We start from the raw sequence: 19,241 nt of genomic DNA, 5'->3' as shown, positions 1-19,241 counted from the left end.
AGGCGGTCTTACTTCCCTCATATCTATAACATTGTATGTAGCCAGTGGCGGAACCAGAAATATGAACAAGCCGGTGCTGAAATATAACAATTAATAATATTAAAATAATTTAAAATTTGATACTCCCTCCGTTTTTTAAAAATATGGAGGATTGAAACGGCACGAGTTTTAATGCACAATTTGATAAAGTAAGAGAGAGAGGAAGAAAAATTGGTAAAGTAAGAGAGAGGAAGAGAAAAAAGTCATAGAATTAATGTTAGTTGATCATGGAGTCCAATTTTAAGTTGTTAATTGTAGTGGTATAAGTGGTAAATAAATTGATGTATATGAGTGTAAAGATTTCTTAAAACAGAAAGTTTGAAAGTTGCAATTTTTAAAGAACGGACTAAAATGAAAAGAGTTGCTATTTTTAAAAAATGGAGGGAGTAATACTTATAAGCTTTTACAAAATTTAAATAGAATAACATTATCTCAAGAAAAACTATACACCAAAATTCTAAGACAATTTGATAACAAATTTTTTTATATAATTTTTCACCATAAAATTATAAAGATTAATTTTTTTAAAAATATTTCTCCCCATTTTCTGTAAGAAACCATATCCCCTAAACTCATACTCTCATTAGCAATGACTAAAAAATAAAAATAAAAAATAAAGTAAACTGAAAAAAAATAAAGAGAACACCATCCCATACGGAGTAATACAAATAATAGATAGAGGAACTAAATTCATGCACCAAGTATAATTGATACATGAAATAGAATTTATAAATTGATAGGAATAAATTGATAGGAATTTAAATAAATGAGTTAGAGTTATAAAACTAATGACTACCGATTTATCTAGTGAGAGATATTTGGTCAGGAATTAAATAAGAGTATTAATAGCATCTACTACTAAATACTAATGGCCCAATTGATTTTATTATACATTCCAGCCCAATAGCAAAACCTAAGCCTGTAAACTTCATCTTCTTTCTAAAGCATTCAACAGATGCTGCAACTGGGCGGCGCCGCGCCCTTACAATTTCCGGTGGACGGTGGTAATAGTGATCAGGAACCAGCAAGCCCCCGCTCCAGCGGGGGCTTGGCCTATGCTGGTTCCGCCACTGTATGTAGCCATTTAATGATTTATTGCCAACCTCTGAGTCTCTATGATTTGTGAAATCGCAATTTATAGACAATTAAATGGGTTCATTGAAAATTAATGCATTGTGGTTTGTACACGTTACCACAATAAACAAAACCTCTTCTATCTTTTCCCCGTATGTGTAAAGAACAGAAAATAAAACTAAATACGACAATGCTGGCATAGTGGCATGGAATAAACAATAAGCTGTATCGATGATTTAAATAATGAAGTCAGTTTACCGACACTACCTAAATTGATTTTGTTGTAATTAAATAGCAGCGTTTTCTATTTATTAGGTACTGTAGTAATTAAATTAGTAGCTTTGCGGCATCAACTCTAGAAAAAAAATGAAAGCTAAAGGATTTTGACGAAGATTCCCTCAAAAATGATATAACAATAACAATAACAATAATAATAATAATAATAATAATAATAATAATAATAATAATAATAAATTACGCAAACTATTCATCACAATTTGTACCAAAAATGCCTCCAAAGGCATGGAGGGTTTGAACTTTTATATTGGATATTTTCTCTATCTCTCTGTAATATTGGACATGATATTTTGTTATAGTTGAATGCCAAAAATGGTACTTGCATTTTACTTTTTAAATCATTTTATATTAGATCCTTTTTTCTCTTAAACTTTTAGAAAAAAAAAATTAAAATTAAAATACTAGTATGATATTCTTAAATATTCTAGTATTAATTATCTGAAACTTTATAATATATCCTGGTTAAGAAAATCAAGAAAAATCAACGTTGAAGACTCGCAAGCGACCCGAACCATGATAGATTGCTCCATCTATACGAGTCTATAATGTCAGTTTTAATTTTAACCCATTAATTATATGTAGACTACAAGGTCAGTCGGTTTTAATTTTAACTTACATTCAATTTCTAGAAATTTTGTCACAATTGTTAATTTATGTGTTTATTCTTACTATTAAAGTTCATGTGCAAACACCAAAATACAACTAAAGTTTATTTAGACGTGAATTGCCTTAATAAATTGTGGAATAATATAAATTTCTGATTGAGTATTGACGAATTAGCCTAGTATCTTACGAATTAATAAACCTTCGCTTAAGTTTAAACTGCAACTAACCCTTAATTGATAATTTAATTAATTAGTAACACTCCGCTTAAGTATAACTCAATTATTGCTTAACACCTCTTTGCGGCCGGTGTTTCCATTTAATGAAACTTGATATGCTACCTAATTTGATTTTGTTGTATTTATAATCTGGGCTTTTTATTTAGATTTGCAGCTTTGCTGCATCAATCCAATAAAAAATGATTAGTTGATAAATTAATAAAAATTGTATATACAAAGTTGGGGTATATTTGTCATTTTCTATCTATTGCAAAAAAAAAAAAAAAGAAACTTACTTATTTTAACTGTACTTTAATTTTACATTATAACCCTTCATCTTAATTAAGACAGGAACAATAATACTTTCAATTAAATATTAAATAAAACAGTGTATTTAAATTTTTTTCTAATAAAATATTTTAATTTCAGAAATTTAAATAAATATTTTACATTATGCTTTTATAGTTTTAACAAAAAATATAAAAAATAAGTTAAAAGAAAAAAATAAAAAACTAGTAAGAATTGATAATTAAATTAATGATAATATTAGATAAAATTTAATTTAAAAATAGATATAATAATAGGGTCCTCTTAGGTTGAGATTTTTGGGCCTAATTGAGAATTGAATTATGTTTGCTTTAAGATGATATACTTGTTATGGACATAGTGTATACTTATTAGAATCGCTGTTGACATAGTCAAATTGACATAATAGTAACCAGATAATTGTGTTTGCTATATATGAGATATACTTGTTATTGACATTGATTTATTATGTACTTTATCTATTGACATAATTTTAAGAATATACATCCAAACTACTTAATTATTTCAAAAATGCTTTTCTTAAGAGATAATGTATACGGTGCAGCTGATAGTTTCATGATAGTTGAATGATTTTTGCTGCTTTTTTGCTAGGTTTATTACTAGTTTCTTTATGGGTGCAATCCCCTGGTATATAGGAGCTTTTCCTCCGAATAAGTTCGGGGTTTCTCTTGTCAATCAATCCCTTTTTCCCCACCCCTCCTTATGTGTTTTTCCCGGGTCGGCTCGAGTTGATATGCACTTGGAACCCCAAACATTCACTTAAATTTGGTGACAATTTTTGATCATTTGTCAGCGTTCCTTCAAGACAAGCGGGGATTTTTTGGAAAAAATTTTTTGAATCAATAGTTATTTTTAAAAAAGAAAAGGAAGTTCTTGAAGATTTTTAATTTCCAATTTTTAAAATTTTGGGAATTTCTTTGATGAAGTAAGTACTCTTTTTGTTTACATATGTTTCTCGAGTTGAAAAGATTACTTTTGGTTATATTTTAACATTGTAGGGGGGTTTACAAGCGTTGTGAAAAAGAAAGCGAGAAAAAATATCCTACATCCCCCGGGTTATGACCCAAAAGGGGGTGCCCCATAAATGGGCCTCTTTTTACCCCCCCCGGGGGCCAAACCGATGGATACGCCAAAGTTGAAGCGAACAAAAAAAAGCGGGAGAAAAGGAAAAAAAAGTAGAGAATATTGTTAAAATAAAATAACTAAAACTAAGATTAAATAGTATATTGTTTTTTTAAAATGAAAAAGAAATTTTTGTTGACATGAGTGTAGTTGACATTTGATTATAATTGTTGTTGACATGATTTGTACGTGTTGTTGACCGGGGCATAATTGTTGTTTACAAAGGTTTTTTTGTGTAGTTGACATGACTTATAATTGTTGGTTTACATGGTTCTATTTAGTTGACATGGCTTATAATGGTTGTTTTAAAATGGCTTTTAATTGTTTTTAACATGGTTAATTTTAGTTGTCATAAATATGTAACATATTGACATGTTTTTGCGTGTAGTTGACCCCGATATCGATGTTGGCTGAGACATGTTGACCCCTTTTGCACCATAAAATTTACATAATTATATTAAATTCTTTACATGACTAGTATATATAGTTGACATGATTTTTTTTAATTTGTAACAACCAAAAACATGAATTATAATTGACATAATTAAATTATATTTTAGTAATCTTAAATTATATGACTACTCCCATTTTAAGAAAAATTTTAAAATTTTATAGTTGGATGGATTTTAAAAATAATTTTTTGGAAACTTTTAATTTGAACTTAAGGGGTTTTATGAATTTTCGGTTAAAAAAATTGTATTGAAATTCAAAAACCTTTTCCAAATTAACCGACTTGTATAAATGTCGACAACTTTGGGGAAAACAAATATTATAATTAATAAAGAAAATAAAGATAGATGTCATTAGATAGAAGAATCAAATATCAACAACTAATAAGAAAAATGTTAAAAACTTTTATTATATGTTAACAATAAAAAAAAAAATTCAATTTTTTTGTTGACATGGCTTTTCGTGTAGATGACATGACTTATAATTGTTGTTTACATGGTTTTTTATGTATAGATGACATGGTTTAAAACGTTTAGTTGACATAGTATGTAACATAGTTGACATGGTTTGTACGTTAGGGGAGACCCGATATGAAGTAGTTGACATGACTTGTAAAACTTGGAACGATATGCACCATAGTTGACATAATTATATTAGTTGTTGACATGGCCCAGTATATATAGTTGATATGATTTTTTAATTTTAATTTTAAACCCTTTAAAAAAATGAATTTTAATTGTAATTACCCCTCCCAGGGGGGGAATGGGGCAGCTTTTGGGTGCCCTTCCTCCCGGGGGCAGGAGCTGATCGACTCCAACTTTATTGAAAAAGTCGACAACTTATAACCAAATGTCAACGGTTGTATAAAGTGTGTACAACTCGGGAAACAAATCTTAAAATTTAAAAAAAAAACAAAATCATACATTAGATGTCAAAGAGCAAAATCAAATATCAAGAAATTCTTTTTAAAAAAAAAGTTTTTTTGCTTAATTGAAATTTAGATGCTTTTTTAATTTGTTAATTTTTTGGAAAGTCAAATACTCGAACATTATGTCAACTAGGGGGGATAATTTTTTTTTAGGGTTCGCTTTCCGGGGAAAATTATGTCGCCCCCCGATTCAAAAACAAATGTTATTTATGGGAACCCACGATGTCCTAGCAAATGTTTTTATGTCAACTATTATGTCAACAACCATTTTACAAAAAAAATTAATGTCAACAATAATATTTTTTGTCGGGGACCCCATATTATTTATTCGACAACAACGTTTTACATTAAAATTTATGTCGACAACAATTTTTTCATTAAATTTATGTCGTTGAAGCCCGGTTTGGGCGAGAACAATACCAAAAGATTAGGGGGCTTTTCTTTGGAAGTCCGCTTCCCTTTCCCCCCACATTTTAAAGCTTTTTAAAATTTACCTTCCCCTTTCTTTTTTTTTAATTTTCAATCAAATCAATAAACAACCCCCAAGTCGTTGGGATTTAGGGAAAATTCGATCTTAATAAGTTATTGAACTTTATCTTAAAACCCCTTGAAAAAAAAGAACCACCCAAGGTTTCATGAATTATAAGATCAAAAACGATGTAGGAGATTCACAAAGGACGATGGTGGAAAAAAGGGGATCCCAAAACATGGAAGTCATGAAAAAAGGGGTTGGAAACTTATTATTATGGGGCCTTAGAAGTTGCAAAAAAAAATTATCCCTGGTAAAAAGAAACGATGGAGCTACATAGTATAATTCACCAACATAACACAAAATTTGACAGGTAACATACATCATGTCAACAGATTTGCATTTATGTCAACCGAGTATAATTCACCAACACAACACAAAAAAATCATATTAATGAAAATCAAACCAACTTACCTCCACCATTCGTCGACGTCGACTCGGAATAAGATGAAGAATCCATCAAATAACACTTAGGTGTTGATTATGAAGTGAAATCGAAGCTAAAGATGAAAAGGCACAAAAATAAAAATTGATTAGGATGAAATTTGACTGGGCATCAACAAATAAAACATAAAAACAGAATCAAAGTAGATAAAATCGACCTAAAAACTTCAGATTCAACACCGAAATCCGTCGATTTGTCTTCTGATTTTTGAAAATTGATATCCTGAAATCGTCTGCGTTCTAATTTTTGAGTCAATTGAATCAGAAATCGTTTCAATCAATTGAATCAGAGATCTCACGAAATCGCAATTCTCACCGAAATCGCAATTGAAAGATGAAGAACTTCAAAATCGGTAAAATCGACCGAAAAACTTCAAAATCAACACAGAAATCCGTCGAACTAGTCGTCTGTTTTTTGAAAATTGAATCGCAAATCAGATATCGTTGAAATCGTCTGAGTCTAATTTTCGAATCAATTGAATCATAAATCGTTAAAATAGATTCAATCAGTGATATGATGGAAATCGCAAAATCTCACAAGAATCGCCAATCTCACGGTAATATGCTGAAGAACCCTAGATTAAAACGCGAAAAGACAGTTTTACCCTTTCATGTTAAATTAATCTAAAAATACTTATTGTGTGGCAAAATCTGGACCACTTATTTAATAAAAATGAGTGGCTGATATTGCATCTCATTTCTCAATTAGCCTAAATAATCTCAATTGATCACAATCCTATAATAATATATTATATTATAAAATTATTTGAAGATTAGTTTGCAAGTATATTATATTTTTCATTAATGAATGCGGTCTTCCTCCTCCTCCTCCTCCACCTGCTCCTGCTCCTCCTCTCCGCAACGCACATCGAAACGTGATTGTTGGCATCCCTAACACAACTCCCGGCAGCAGCACTCCCGGCACACAACTCTTTATATGGTATAGTGACTCATGCTAAATTTGCAATCAATATGTCACCCACAAGTGTATGGGGTATATAGCACGTGGCAAGTTAAAATTATCGATCCTCGAAGACTAAATGCTGGCTTGAGTACTACGATGCAATTTTGAACACTATCTAGACTAATAGAAGGGTTTTTGGTTTTTTCTTAACTAAGATCAAAGAACGAGGAAGCAAATAAGAGCAAATTAGGAAACTAAAGCAAATAAAAGGTAGTTTTCACTCAAATTTGAAAGGTAGGGATATGGATCCGTTGGTGGATCCGTTGGTATGGATCACGGGTGTTCACCTAGGGATCATGCTTATCTAAATGGTCTTATGTGTGGCTGGGAAGGTCGGCTTAATTGGTTAGACCCCCTCCCGGGTGCACCTAACGCATTGATCGGCCTCTAATGTCGGATTCTCCTCCCTACACTTCGAAACCGACTCCTAAAACCTACGGACCCAAGCCCTCTCTCGAGCACATACAACGCACGGAGTTGTTAGTTATTTTAACAATCTAATCAAGCATCTTTTAATGACAATAAGTAGAGCAAGACATATCAAATTAGTAGCTAATCAATTAGATAATGAAGAAGCACAATAACCAACAAAACCACCACAAAAGAGATAGATAAGCATAAATCAATGTTTAACCATGGATTCCGTACAAACTTCACCAATATCCCTAATAAAGACTTAGCTACTCATAGTAGAAGCTAAATCAAAAGAAAATACAAAAACAACAAAAGAAAACATAGTAGAAATGGAAAATAGAACTCCCTAAGGTGGACTTGATGTTGGGGAGAATCTTCCTCCTCAATCTCTTGAAGATGTAAGCCTCCTTGCCTTCAATCCTCTTGAATCTCTCGATTTTTCTCTCAATTTTGCAGTGGGGGAAGTTAGGGTTCGAAAATGAGTAAGAACCCTTTTATACTCGGAGTGAAAATCAGGATTAAGTGAGCACGCATACAAAACACCCGGTCGGGTGATTTATAAGTGGAGAAACACCCGACCGGGTTTTCTTTCTGAAGCCCGACTTCTGCAAAATACTCGACCGGGTTTTCTGAGAAATGGGAAACACCCGGTCGGGTTTTTCTTCTGGAGAACTCCTCAAAATTCAGCTTCGGCTCGTTTCAACCTGTTTTCATCACAAAACTACGACAAACCCATTAACTCACCTAATTAGTGTATATGTGGTGAAAAACCTGTATTTAACATCTTAAACCATCAAAAGCACTCTCTAATCACACATAAAACAAGCCTAAACTATGAGCTTGTCATGTAGTAAAACGTTGTCGTCGCAGATTAAGTTTTTAGCATAATTAAAGTTTACATCATTTTTATAACATAGTTCCGATTAGGCGATGCCTCATGATGATTTTTTAGCAAGTAGCTAATTATAATTAAATTTTGTACAAAAGTATATGTTTCCCCGGTGGGCTCAACCCAATTCACCGGTGGTCCTAGGCTTGTCTGAGTTTGAATTTATAAAAAGAAGTCTATTTCCTCGGTGCACCGGGCTCATAAGCAATCCATGTAAGGGGAACGCATGTGCTCGATCCAGAGCTCCGTGTACAGGAAAATTGTTATCAGAAATTAGGTTTTTACAACTAGCTTCACACACAAAACAAAACATCCTAAAATCATATGTCATCCCACAAGTGTAACATCTTTTGTGTGACGGAGGGAGTATAATTAGTGTATAATAAAATATTATTAAACTTAATTAAGGATAAGTATAATTAAATTTTAGTAAAAATTTAATTATGATTATATAAATATATATCTAATTATTCCGTCTCACAATAGGAGTCACTTTTATTGTTAGCACGAGTTTTAAGAAATGTAAAGAATAGTAAATTAAAAAAGTTAGTGCAATATGAGACCCATTTTTTTATATTGGTTTTACAATAAAATGTGAGTGAAATGAGTTAGTGGAATTTGGGTAGAGGTGCCTATGGTTTAGGAACCGGCGGTTACGGTTCAGAACCGTCGGTTCCAGTTTTGGAAATTGTTGAATCGGAACCGAACCGCGAGGGTGTTTCGCGGTTACGGTTCTGGTTCCAAAACCGTCGGTTTCGATTTTGGTTCCAAACCGGCGGTTTTCCTATGGTTTTTTACGATTTTTAACGGTTTCAAACTGTCAGTTTTTTGTGGTTCCGGCTTGATTTCAAGATTTTTCGGTGGTTTTTCACGGTTCCGGTTTGGAACCGCTCGAAATCGCCGATTCTGGCACGGTTTCGGTTCAAAATTTTTAACCTGAACCGAACCACGGATCAAAAATCAACGGTTTCGGTTCGGGTAAATTCTCACAGTTTTGGTTCGAAATCGTAACCGGCGGTTACGATTTCGGTTTTAACATCCGGTTTGGTAAACCTTGGGCATGTCTAAATGTGGGGCCTACTTACCATTTAGGGGAAAAATTAAGTGTGACTCTTATTGTGGGACGTACCAAAATTGTAAAATATGACTCTTATTATGGGATGAAGGGAGTAATAGATTGTTTGGAGTATTATATTTATTGAGTCACAATGCAATATTAATAATATTTTATGACAATGTCATATATCCACATAAAATCATTCAATCATAATAGTTTTTTTTATTATATAAAATGTTCATCTGGAAATCTTATCAATGTATGTTATACTATATAAAATGGTAAATAAATATTTATATATACTAGCAAAATATTATTCATAAAAGATAAAAAAATATATCATTACAAAGAAATATAAAATGAAAAAAATTAAAAGAATTTTAATGAAGCTATCCATTAAAAATAATTGGATCTTATCCTATTCAAATTTGAAGGGCATTTTGTATATACAATTTTTAATAATTTATTTTTATACCCGATATGACAGGCTACATGTATTCCATAAACCAAGTGTAATCACATTCATGGTGCTTTTTCACTAGTCATCACAATTTGTACTAAAAATGCCCCCAAAGGCATGGAGGGGTTGAACTTTTATAATGGATATGATATTTTCTCCATCTCTCTTTATAGTATTGAATATGATATTTTGTTATAGTTGAATGCCCAAAATAATACTTGCAATTCACTTTTCAATCATTTTATATTAGATTTTCTTTTTCTCTTAAACTTTTAGAAAAAAAAATTAAAATTAAAATACTATAAAATTCTTAAATATTCTAGTATTAATCATCTAAAACTTTATAATATATCCTGGTTAAGTAAGTTACTGGAAGCTATTGGTAAATCTTTTTGTTGTCCTTTCAAATGTTCCATAAAGATGAAATTGAAACCTGTAAGGAACCATGTTGACCGTAAACTCGCAACAAATTAAGTTATGTTCTACTATAAAAAATCTCTCAGGTGTGTTTTATCTCAAACATGTCATATGTTTCTAAAACTTGCTCGCGATCTCCTTGAGTCTTTATAGTGTTTATAGAGATAAGAGAGGATGTCAGGTCATCCTTGTTAGCTAAATCTTACTCTTAACCATTATTATGTTAATAATCCTTGTTAGCCCACTTTGAGCCTATAAACCTTTCATTTGACAAGGATTTGATTTCTCTTGTGTTAATTTTGAAAAATCAAAGAAAATGAAAATTTGGAAGTGGTGTTAGCAAATGAAAAACAAGGCGGTTATATAAAAATATATTTCAAGAAACTGAGATATCTAAGGAAATTAAAAAAACTGAGATATCTTAAGGAAATTAAAATTACTTCAGTAGATACCTGGAAAGCAGCGGTTAACTGAAGAGCGGTTATCTGAGGAGCAGATGCTATATGAGGAGAGTCACTGAAGCTGATAATCCACTCTTCATATGCATGAATCTCATCATCTGCATATCATGTAGGGTAAACATTAAAAAATTAAATATTCAATTAATAAATTAAAAGTAAAATATCACGAAATGATGATTAAATACCAGTCAGTGGCTGGACAGGGGCCTCGGCAGCAAAAGAGGATGCAGTTTCGGTAAAGAAAAGAAAAAGAAAGAAAGAATAGTGATAATATCATGCAAAGCACGGAGAAAAAGAAAAAAAAAAGATGAAAAGAAAAGAAAAATGAACAAGTATTTCAGGAGGCAAAAGATGAAAAGAAAAGAAAAATGAACAAGTAATACCAGTCCGCGGCTGGACAGGGGCCTCGGCAGCAAAAGAGGATGCAGTTTCGGTAAAGAAAAGAAAAAGAAAGAAAGAATAGTGATAATAGCATGAAAAGTAAAAGTGCAAGTAACATGGGACAGAGGGAGTATTTGGTGAAAAGTTCAAGAGGCAAAGAACAAAAGTGGAATGTTGATAGGAATTTCATCGATCACGTATGCACCATCAATTGTGCACGGTAATGAGTGTATCTTAGGACACACATTTGCTCCAACCCCCTGTCTAAAGAGTTTTATATTATCATAGGAACTCGTGCATATTTAGCCGCAACTTGTTGTTTCATAGGGACTCCTCTAGGAATATTAAAGGCTGAAAAAGATAAATCAATAATAAAAGAAATAATCAATATGGAATATGTATCACTCACTGGGATGTAATGTTGCTCTAATCATAGAATGTATTTTGGCTCAGGTAATTTCCAACAAATAGCACATGTTTTTCCCATTGATGCGCGAAAGACCTAATTGCTAGAAATTTGGTTTTTACTACTAACTTCACTCACAAAGCAAAACCTCCTAAAATCATATGCCGTTCCACAAGTATGACATCTTTTGTGTGACGGATGGAGTATAATTTAGTGAATAATAAAATATTATTAAATTTAATTTTGGACAAGTATAATTAAATTTTACTAAAATTTAATTGTAATTATATAAATATATGTCGAATATATTACTCCCTCCGTCCCACAATAGGTGTCAATTTTATTGTGTACACGAGTTTTAAGAATGTAAAGAATAATAAGTTAAAAAAGGTAGTGAAATATGAGACTCGCCTTCTATATCGAAAAGTTAGTGCCATATACTATATTACTTAAGCTAAGCTACTGCTTTTTTAATTTTAATTTTGAACTCTTAATTTCACAAGTATTATATACATATGGGTAGATATTTCAAACGAGAAAAATTGTTCGTCTGCAAAAAAAATTAATACAGTAAACTTTAAGAAGTGTACCGAACCATAGTTAGTGAAATGGGCATATTCCTGTACATTTAGTTCATATTTTGTAAATAAAAGTTGATAATGTGCAAATAAAATTTGATCAATATTTTACTATTAATGCTTACTTTTTCGAAACGTGGATTACAGTATCAGCATTTAATATCTTAATTTGTCAAACTGGCCGTCTATGTCAAACGACCTTGCACCTAGATTAATTAATATAGTCATGATTAAAATTAATTATACTCAAATTTAATACTTTGGAAAAGAAAATATTGTCAAATTTAACTTATAGTACTAATTTTTTTTTTTTTTGCTTAACCACAGGTGTACCGGACATAATCCGACTAATCTTGTTTGACCGGGTTTGCGGATTAAGGCCGAAAGTCTCACAGCGGGTGGCGGGGTTTGGACCCGTGACCTCAAGGTCACCACAGCTCCGCGCTGCCAACTGCGCTACGATCCGTTGGTAGTCCTAACTGTTATTAACAAAGCAGAAGGAACCAGAGTAGAAATATAAACAAAAGCAGTGTCAACATGACAACATTATAGACTTATGAGTGAACTACAAAAATGGTCCCTGGACTATGGGTTTATCTCACCCATAGTCCCCTGGACTTTAAAAATATCGCCAATAGTCCTTGGACTAAGGGTTTATCTCGAAATTGGTCCTTTTAGCTTTTTTTGGTACGAAAATACCCTTTGATATTATTTTGCGGGGTTGGGCAATTAGGTCTTTTTACACTTTTAACATTTTAAATCTGATATTATTTTAGTTATGTACTAACTTTGATATTATTTCAAATTTATCATCCTTTTTCCCTTTTGTCATCCTTCACTTTGTTTCTTTATTTCAATATTAGATTTAATTTTACAAAATTTTAAATTTTAATTTTACAAAATTTTAAATTTTAATTTTTAAATATCAATAAATTTTTTTAATTATAAAAATTATTAAATAGCAAAAATTAATAGTTATAATCAATATTTGATAGTGTATAATACTATGTAATCAATAAGGTATGACAACGCCTTAGTTTTAATCAATATTTAATACTCCCTCTGTCCCACGTTACTTGAGTCATTCTTTTTTGCACTCGTTTTGGAAAAATAATAATAAATAGTTAAATGGAGAGAAAAAAAAGTAAGAGAGAGAATATTGTAGAGAAGAGTCTTAACTATATTATTCTTTTTTTGTTACTTTATTTTCTCTTCACTTTATTTATTTATTATTATTTTTTCAAAACGGGTGCAAAAAAGAAGTGACTCAAGTAACGTGGAACGGAGGGAGTAGCTTTAATCATAAATAGATTATATAACACAATTTATTCTGAAATAAATATGCATCTAATGTAAGACTAATATAATTTTCGTTTATTAATTTGAAAACAATCAAAATTTACTAGAAAATTTCAACAAAAATACTCCTATATAAAATTTTTAGTAGGATCAAATTTTTAGTCAACTTCATAATATTTAATCAAAAGCAATTATAACAACCGGACAGAGGCTAAATAGAATAACTCTTATTTTTCCATCATGATTAATATCATTTTTCTATACTTCTTCAATTCAATTGAATATTATATTAAATAACAAAAATTAATAGTTTTAATCAATATTTATAGTGTCCATGAATTAATAGTTTTCATTAAAAAAATTTATTGATATTTAAAAATCTAAATATTAAATTTAATTTTATAAAATTAAATTAAATCTAATATTGAAATAAAAAAATAAATTCAGTGAAGGATAACAAAATGGAAGAATAATGATAATTTTGAAATAATATCAAAGTTAGTACATAACTAAAATAATATCAGATTTAAAATGTTAAAAGTGTAAAAAGACCAAATTGCCCAAACCCCCCAAAATAATATCAAAGGGTATTTTCGTACCAAAAAAAGCCATAAGGACCAATGTCAAGATAAACCCTTAGTCCAGGGACTACTGGCGATATTTTTAAAGTCCAGGGACTATGGGCGAGATAAACCCATAGTCCATGGACCATTTTGTAGTTCACTCTAGACTTATTTATACCATTACCTCTTTTTTTTGGAACTTGGCCTTTTTCTAATTAATACTAGTAAAATTCAATACCTCAGTTTTGGCCCAAGCCAAGTCTAGTTCTCCCCCTCTCCCATTTTCTTCATCTCTTTTTTATTTCCTTACAGATTTGATCCATTCAATAGCACAATCAAATTCTCAGTTGCTGTACTAAATCTAGCAAGAACTCATAGAAGTGATATTAGTACTAACGAAATTTGACGATACCAACTTCATAATTCCTTCACAAAAGATACCAATGAAACAATAACAAAATCCAGAGGGAGAAAATGATCTACTAAAATCATTAACAATAATACTACTTCCGAAAACAAGTTCTACTTTTCCATATAAATATATAACAAACTGCTTTACTGAGAAACTAATTCCCTCCTGCAGCAGAAAAAATCTATAATCCTGCAACTGAGTCATCATTACCAAAACTAGGTGCCTCCTGTTCTATCCCTTCAACAGGAACTGATATCCCACCTTCACACAACATCTTGCCTTCATCCGAGCTCTTCTCCTCCCCGTCCACCCTCCTCTCCAGATCGAAACCACCATCCGCCACAACCTCAACGTCCACATTCTTCAGCTGCGCTTCCGCCTGTGAGCACTCCTCCGAGTCCTTGTCCCCACCGCTCTCAAACCCTTCCATGTTGCTCTTATCCGAACTCACCTCGTTGCATGCAGAGGCAGAGGGGGCGAATGCCACTTGGGGCGCGGGGGCATGACCCAAGGGTGCTGCTGCTGCGCTTGTCGTGATCTGCCCGGTTCTTAGCCTCTCCCGATACACTTCCATCTCCATCTTGTACCGCTCCTTGTCTCTCAGCGCCTTTTCTTGATAAATCTATGCAAATTATTGAATCAAGAATGCATGATGATATACTAATGAACACTTGAAAAAGGGATGGACTAAAGGTTGAGTGTTTACCGCTCGTTCAGGTTCTTGCAGTTTATTCCATGATTCACCGATGATCCTACTTATCTCTCTGTCCTTGCCATGGTAGTGTGGTTTGAGCCTAGCGTGCTGCTCTGCGAAGAAGAAGTTGTAGCCGCTCCTGTTGGGCTTCGGGTGGGCGGGATCCCTCTTTCTAATCTCAGATTTCTTCCTCCGTTTGCGGCGTGGAGCTCCTGACTTTAGTGATGGATTGTTGATGTGTGTTTGAAGCATTTGATTCTCACTGTTTGGGACTTGATAGAGAACTCCCTTGAACTCCTCCATTCCGATTTTCACGGTGATGAGATATCCACTCTCGAATTTGCCATCAATCACGCCACAGACAGAAGAGCCAGCTGCTGATGGTGTTAATGATACTGCAAAATCAAATGGATGAGAATTCGTCTGCAAGATTATCAACTGCAGCCTCAAGCATCAAGTTTGAAGGTGTGTTTTGCAAAAACCTCTTTATGGACTAATGCAAAAGGCAGTTAAGCAAAAGCTAATGGTGTTGACATGATACTCAAATCCATCATAATTTATCTATTTCTGAACTGAACTATCGACTTTAACCATTTAATATTTTAGCAACTATGCAAATCTATCCTTGTGCCACATAGTTAGGAATATGATGCAGCATTAGATACAATTAAAAAGACCAAGCATAATTTGGGAAGTGGCAATAATTTGTGATGGATTTGAGTAATAGTAAATCAAATATGAAGTATGCAAAACCTTGAGGAATCAATGTTTCAGCTTTTGCTTTAAGTAGTGGTGAAGCAGCAGCATGCGTTCGTTGTGACACTGAAGGCACATACTCGTGGAATCCAAGGGGAGGAGGTGTGATCGGAGGCAAAGTTTGCATAGCATCTGCGGAAATGTACACTTGATAAAATTAGGAGGAATGGGAAATATTTTACATAGTATCCCAGGGAACGTAACTCACCAGTAGGCGCAGGAGACCAACATTTTGCCTTAAAGAAGTAGATCTGTTCGTAGTGATAAAGCAGTGAAACATAATACTTGCGAAGTATGAAAGAAGCGTTAGTAGCTGAGGATGGAAAGTTGAAAACTGCAGTGACTTCTTTCCACTTCTTTTCCTTCAAAATCTGCATTTTAAGTACAAACAGATATGAGCAACCACTGAACTGAGATCAAATCCAAGCATTTTCATATAATCCAAAGTATGCCCGTATCATCAAATTTCAAATTTATGTCTTACACTACTAATATACCAACATGTATGCATAATGCATGTTCAGTATGTATTTTTAGTGTGCACGTGTCTCAAACGAGACGTAGCATTAAAACATGTGTATGTCAATGTTACCATATGCGGTAACAATTAAGACTATAGGCTAACAAATTATCAGAGTAATAAGCAGAAGAAACAAAGCATAGCGCCCTTTGAACAAGCACAAGAACAAGTTACAGGCACCGTAGTTGGATAGTAATTTGAAACTAAACACATTCTTTAATTTGCCCTTTCAGCAGCATCACCACCAAGATAGTAAGATTGCAAACCGAGAAGATAGCAGATGCACAACGCTGAAATTAACACAGATGCAAAGCTTAAACTAAAAGACTGAAAACCACTAAAACGGACGAGGCTAACCTTTGCAATGCCACCACGGGAAGTAACTTCTACAAAGAGGCGATGCAAGTCCAAGTCCCTGCCCCCTACAATTGGGATCCTGAACAAAGCAATCACGACTTAATGAGTAGTATATATGAAGTTCGAGCTCAATATTCAATAAAATTTCTTAAGCTTATCAGGGTTTCAAAACAAACTTCATACGACTCTAGCAGTTCATCATCTTTACACTTCAGTTCCACACTTGCTTTTACAACATGATTTTACTAATTTACATACAATCCCATCATATCTTGTTTCGAATCTTTCGATGACGTTGAACATATGGAACATTCTGGAATAAGTATCAACTAGCCCTACTAAATTCTCACCCACATCAAACTAATTTACTGAGGCATAACAAAGATATGTATAGACAGTGCACTAAAATCATGATCATGCTAGATATATAAACATATGGGAAATTTTAATCAAACTCTAACTTATGTAAACACAACTACTCTTATCAAATAACTAGTCACAGCACAAAAGGCAGACAAAACTAGCCACATCTAGCATATAATTAAAGATATGCAGCCAAGAAAGAAACTTGAATCTATCTTGACTACCCTTAATTTGTGTGTTAAATTTGGAGATAAGTACACCATTCTTCAATTTCCATCAACATACACCTTTGAAATAATATTAAGTGAGAATATCTTACATGAACTTAGTTCCCATAGAAATATGGAGCTTCCTCAAAGAATCCATGAAAAGGTCACGAGAGCAAACAACATCCTCATATGCAGCCAATGGAGGTGGATATGAATGATAAGTGGAAGATGCCTGAGCGCCTCCACCTCCATCATCACCTTGCTCAACTGTCATCTTCCTCTACTTCAACGTTCAGGTTTTTACTACTCTTATGGACAAAAAGAAAAGACAAAAACAAAAAGGGAATCATCAAAGAAAAGGGTTAGTCTCCTTCCCACATCAGAAAACATTAAAATAATCACAGATATGGCATGAGCAAGAAAATCCAAGCAAATGAGACATGTTGTAAACACAGAACTTTTTAAGAAAAAGTAACTGTGAAACGTGTTTTTTGAGCAAGCAAAACAGTGCAAAATTGAAAAAGAGACAAATCTGGAAGAAAGCTTGAACACATACAACCCAGTGTTGTGTGAGATTCACTAGAAAGGACAAAAGGGTCAAACCAAATATTTGTAAATACATATGGTTGTGAATAGTAACTTCAGCCCTTGTTGCCTGATGAAGTAACTCAAGTAGCAAATCCCAAAGCCACAAAAGTGAAAACACAATTTAAAAGTGAAAAATTTATTGGCTATCTAGCTACTTTGTAGATTTGTAAATAGAGTAGAATCACACCAAATAAAAAGCAGCTGACACACTTTTTCATGCAACACTTTTTCATGCAATTGATTGATGATATATAGTCTCCCAACTACTAACATTAACCCTAAAAGCCTAATTAAAGTGAGTAGGTATAGAAACCATAATTAAAGAAGTGCAGTGTGCACAAAGCTCTCTCAGGCCTAATGCTGCTTATAATTTCATAAAGAAGTAAATGCGACCATTAAAGATAAGTATAGAAAATCGCATTTTTCTCTCTCCTAAAATATGTGCGCATGCAAAAGCCTGTAAATGAACTGGCTGGATATACTGCAGGTCTATATGGGCTATATAATCTTTGGCTGACATTCGAAGATATGACATAATGTATAGTGATTCACTTAAGTACTTATTTGATACATTGCTTGCATCCAGAGGTCTATTCTATTCCTTCCAGCCCTTTTATGCTGACACTGTCACAGATTGCCCAAATAAAAATCCCTTTTTTCTCGATCAACTCCCAATATTCCAATGCTGCAATGTCATTTTCGTTTTGTCACATATTCTAGGAATGAATTTCTTCATCCTAATCCACTGCAACTATTAAATCAATTTACACATACACGCAGAGGGAAGAAGAGTAAAAAAATCGAATCTTTGAGAAAGAAAATAAAAGGACAATCTTGAAATGAAATAAAAAGACAATCTTGAAATGTCTTCTGCCTCATGATCTTGATGTTGTATATTCTTGATTTATGACAAGAATCTGATGAAATTGCGAGCATGGGTGTTTCAATTTCAATGTGTGAAATAATACAAAGGCATGATTCAATGAAAAAGATCTCATCTTGTAGCACGAAAGTGATGGATAATAATATATAGTTTATTGGTGAATGCAGCAGAATGGGAAAAACAAATATTGGCAGGAAAGGAATTATAGAAATGACATGAAGAGTGGCTGAATGTTCACCTTTTTCCATGTTTTTGCAATGTTTATTTTGTTTGTTTCTGGCTATTCATTTTAATAAATCTGTAAGTTTAGATTAATGATGATGGCAATACTAAGTATACGTCTCTTGATTATACTTAATTTTAAATATTATACAGATTCACAAGAAAATTACACGAGCTTTTGACCGTAATTTGTATAACTATTTTATTTTCTTCTTTCCTTATTTTGAGAAGGTTACTTTGACCGGCACAAATTTAGAATATTCACAGTCCATAATATAGAATGGACTTCAATTAATTCGATTTTAAATTCAATCACA

At 32.7% G+C, this 19,241-nt stretch overlaps 1 protein-coding gene across 2 annotated transcripts; it reads right to left on the bottom strand.

The window, feature by feature from the left end:
• Positions 1-14,352: 14,352 nt before the first annotated feature.
• Positions 14,353-19,019, bottom strand: LOC125191952 (high mobility group B protein 15-like). 2 transcript variants are annotated; one of them, XM_048089390.1, is made up of 7 exons: positions 18,941-19,019; positions 17,342-17,539; positions 16,660-16,738; positions 15,991-16,153; positions 15,780-15,914; positions 15,039-15,421; positions 14,353-14,954 (listed from the first exon to the last, which is right to left on the bottom strand). In XM_048089390.1, the coding sequence occupies exons 2-7, from the start codon at positions 17,503-17,505 to the stop codon at positions 14,514-14,516; spliced, it is 1,365 nt and encodes a 454-aa protein (XP_047945347.1). In that variant the 5' UTR covers positions 17,506-17,539; positions 18,941-19,019; the 3' UTR covers positions 14,353-14,513. The 2 variants fall into 2 exon arrangements, with proteins under 2 accessions (XP_047945347.1, XP_047945348.1); XM_048089391.1 differs by lacking the exon at positions 18,941-19,019 and adding an exon at positions 17,788-17,799 and having other exon boundaries at positions 17,342-17,534.
• Positions 19,020-19,241: the final 222 nt, after the last annotated feature.

The sequence above is a fragment of the Salvia hispanica genome, chromosome 6 (genome assembly GCF_023119035.1).
Source record: "Salvia hispanica cultivar TCC Black 2014 chromosome 6, UniMelb_Shisp_WGS_1.0, whole genome shotgun sequence".
Lineage (NCBI taxonomy): Eukaryota > Viridiplantae > Streptophyta > Magnoliopsida > Lamiales > Lamiaceae > Salvia > Salvia hispanica.
The sequence above is the reverse complement of the archived record's forward strand: the minus strand, read 5'-3'. Positions and strand labels throughout refer to the sequence as shown.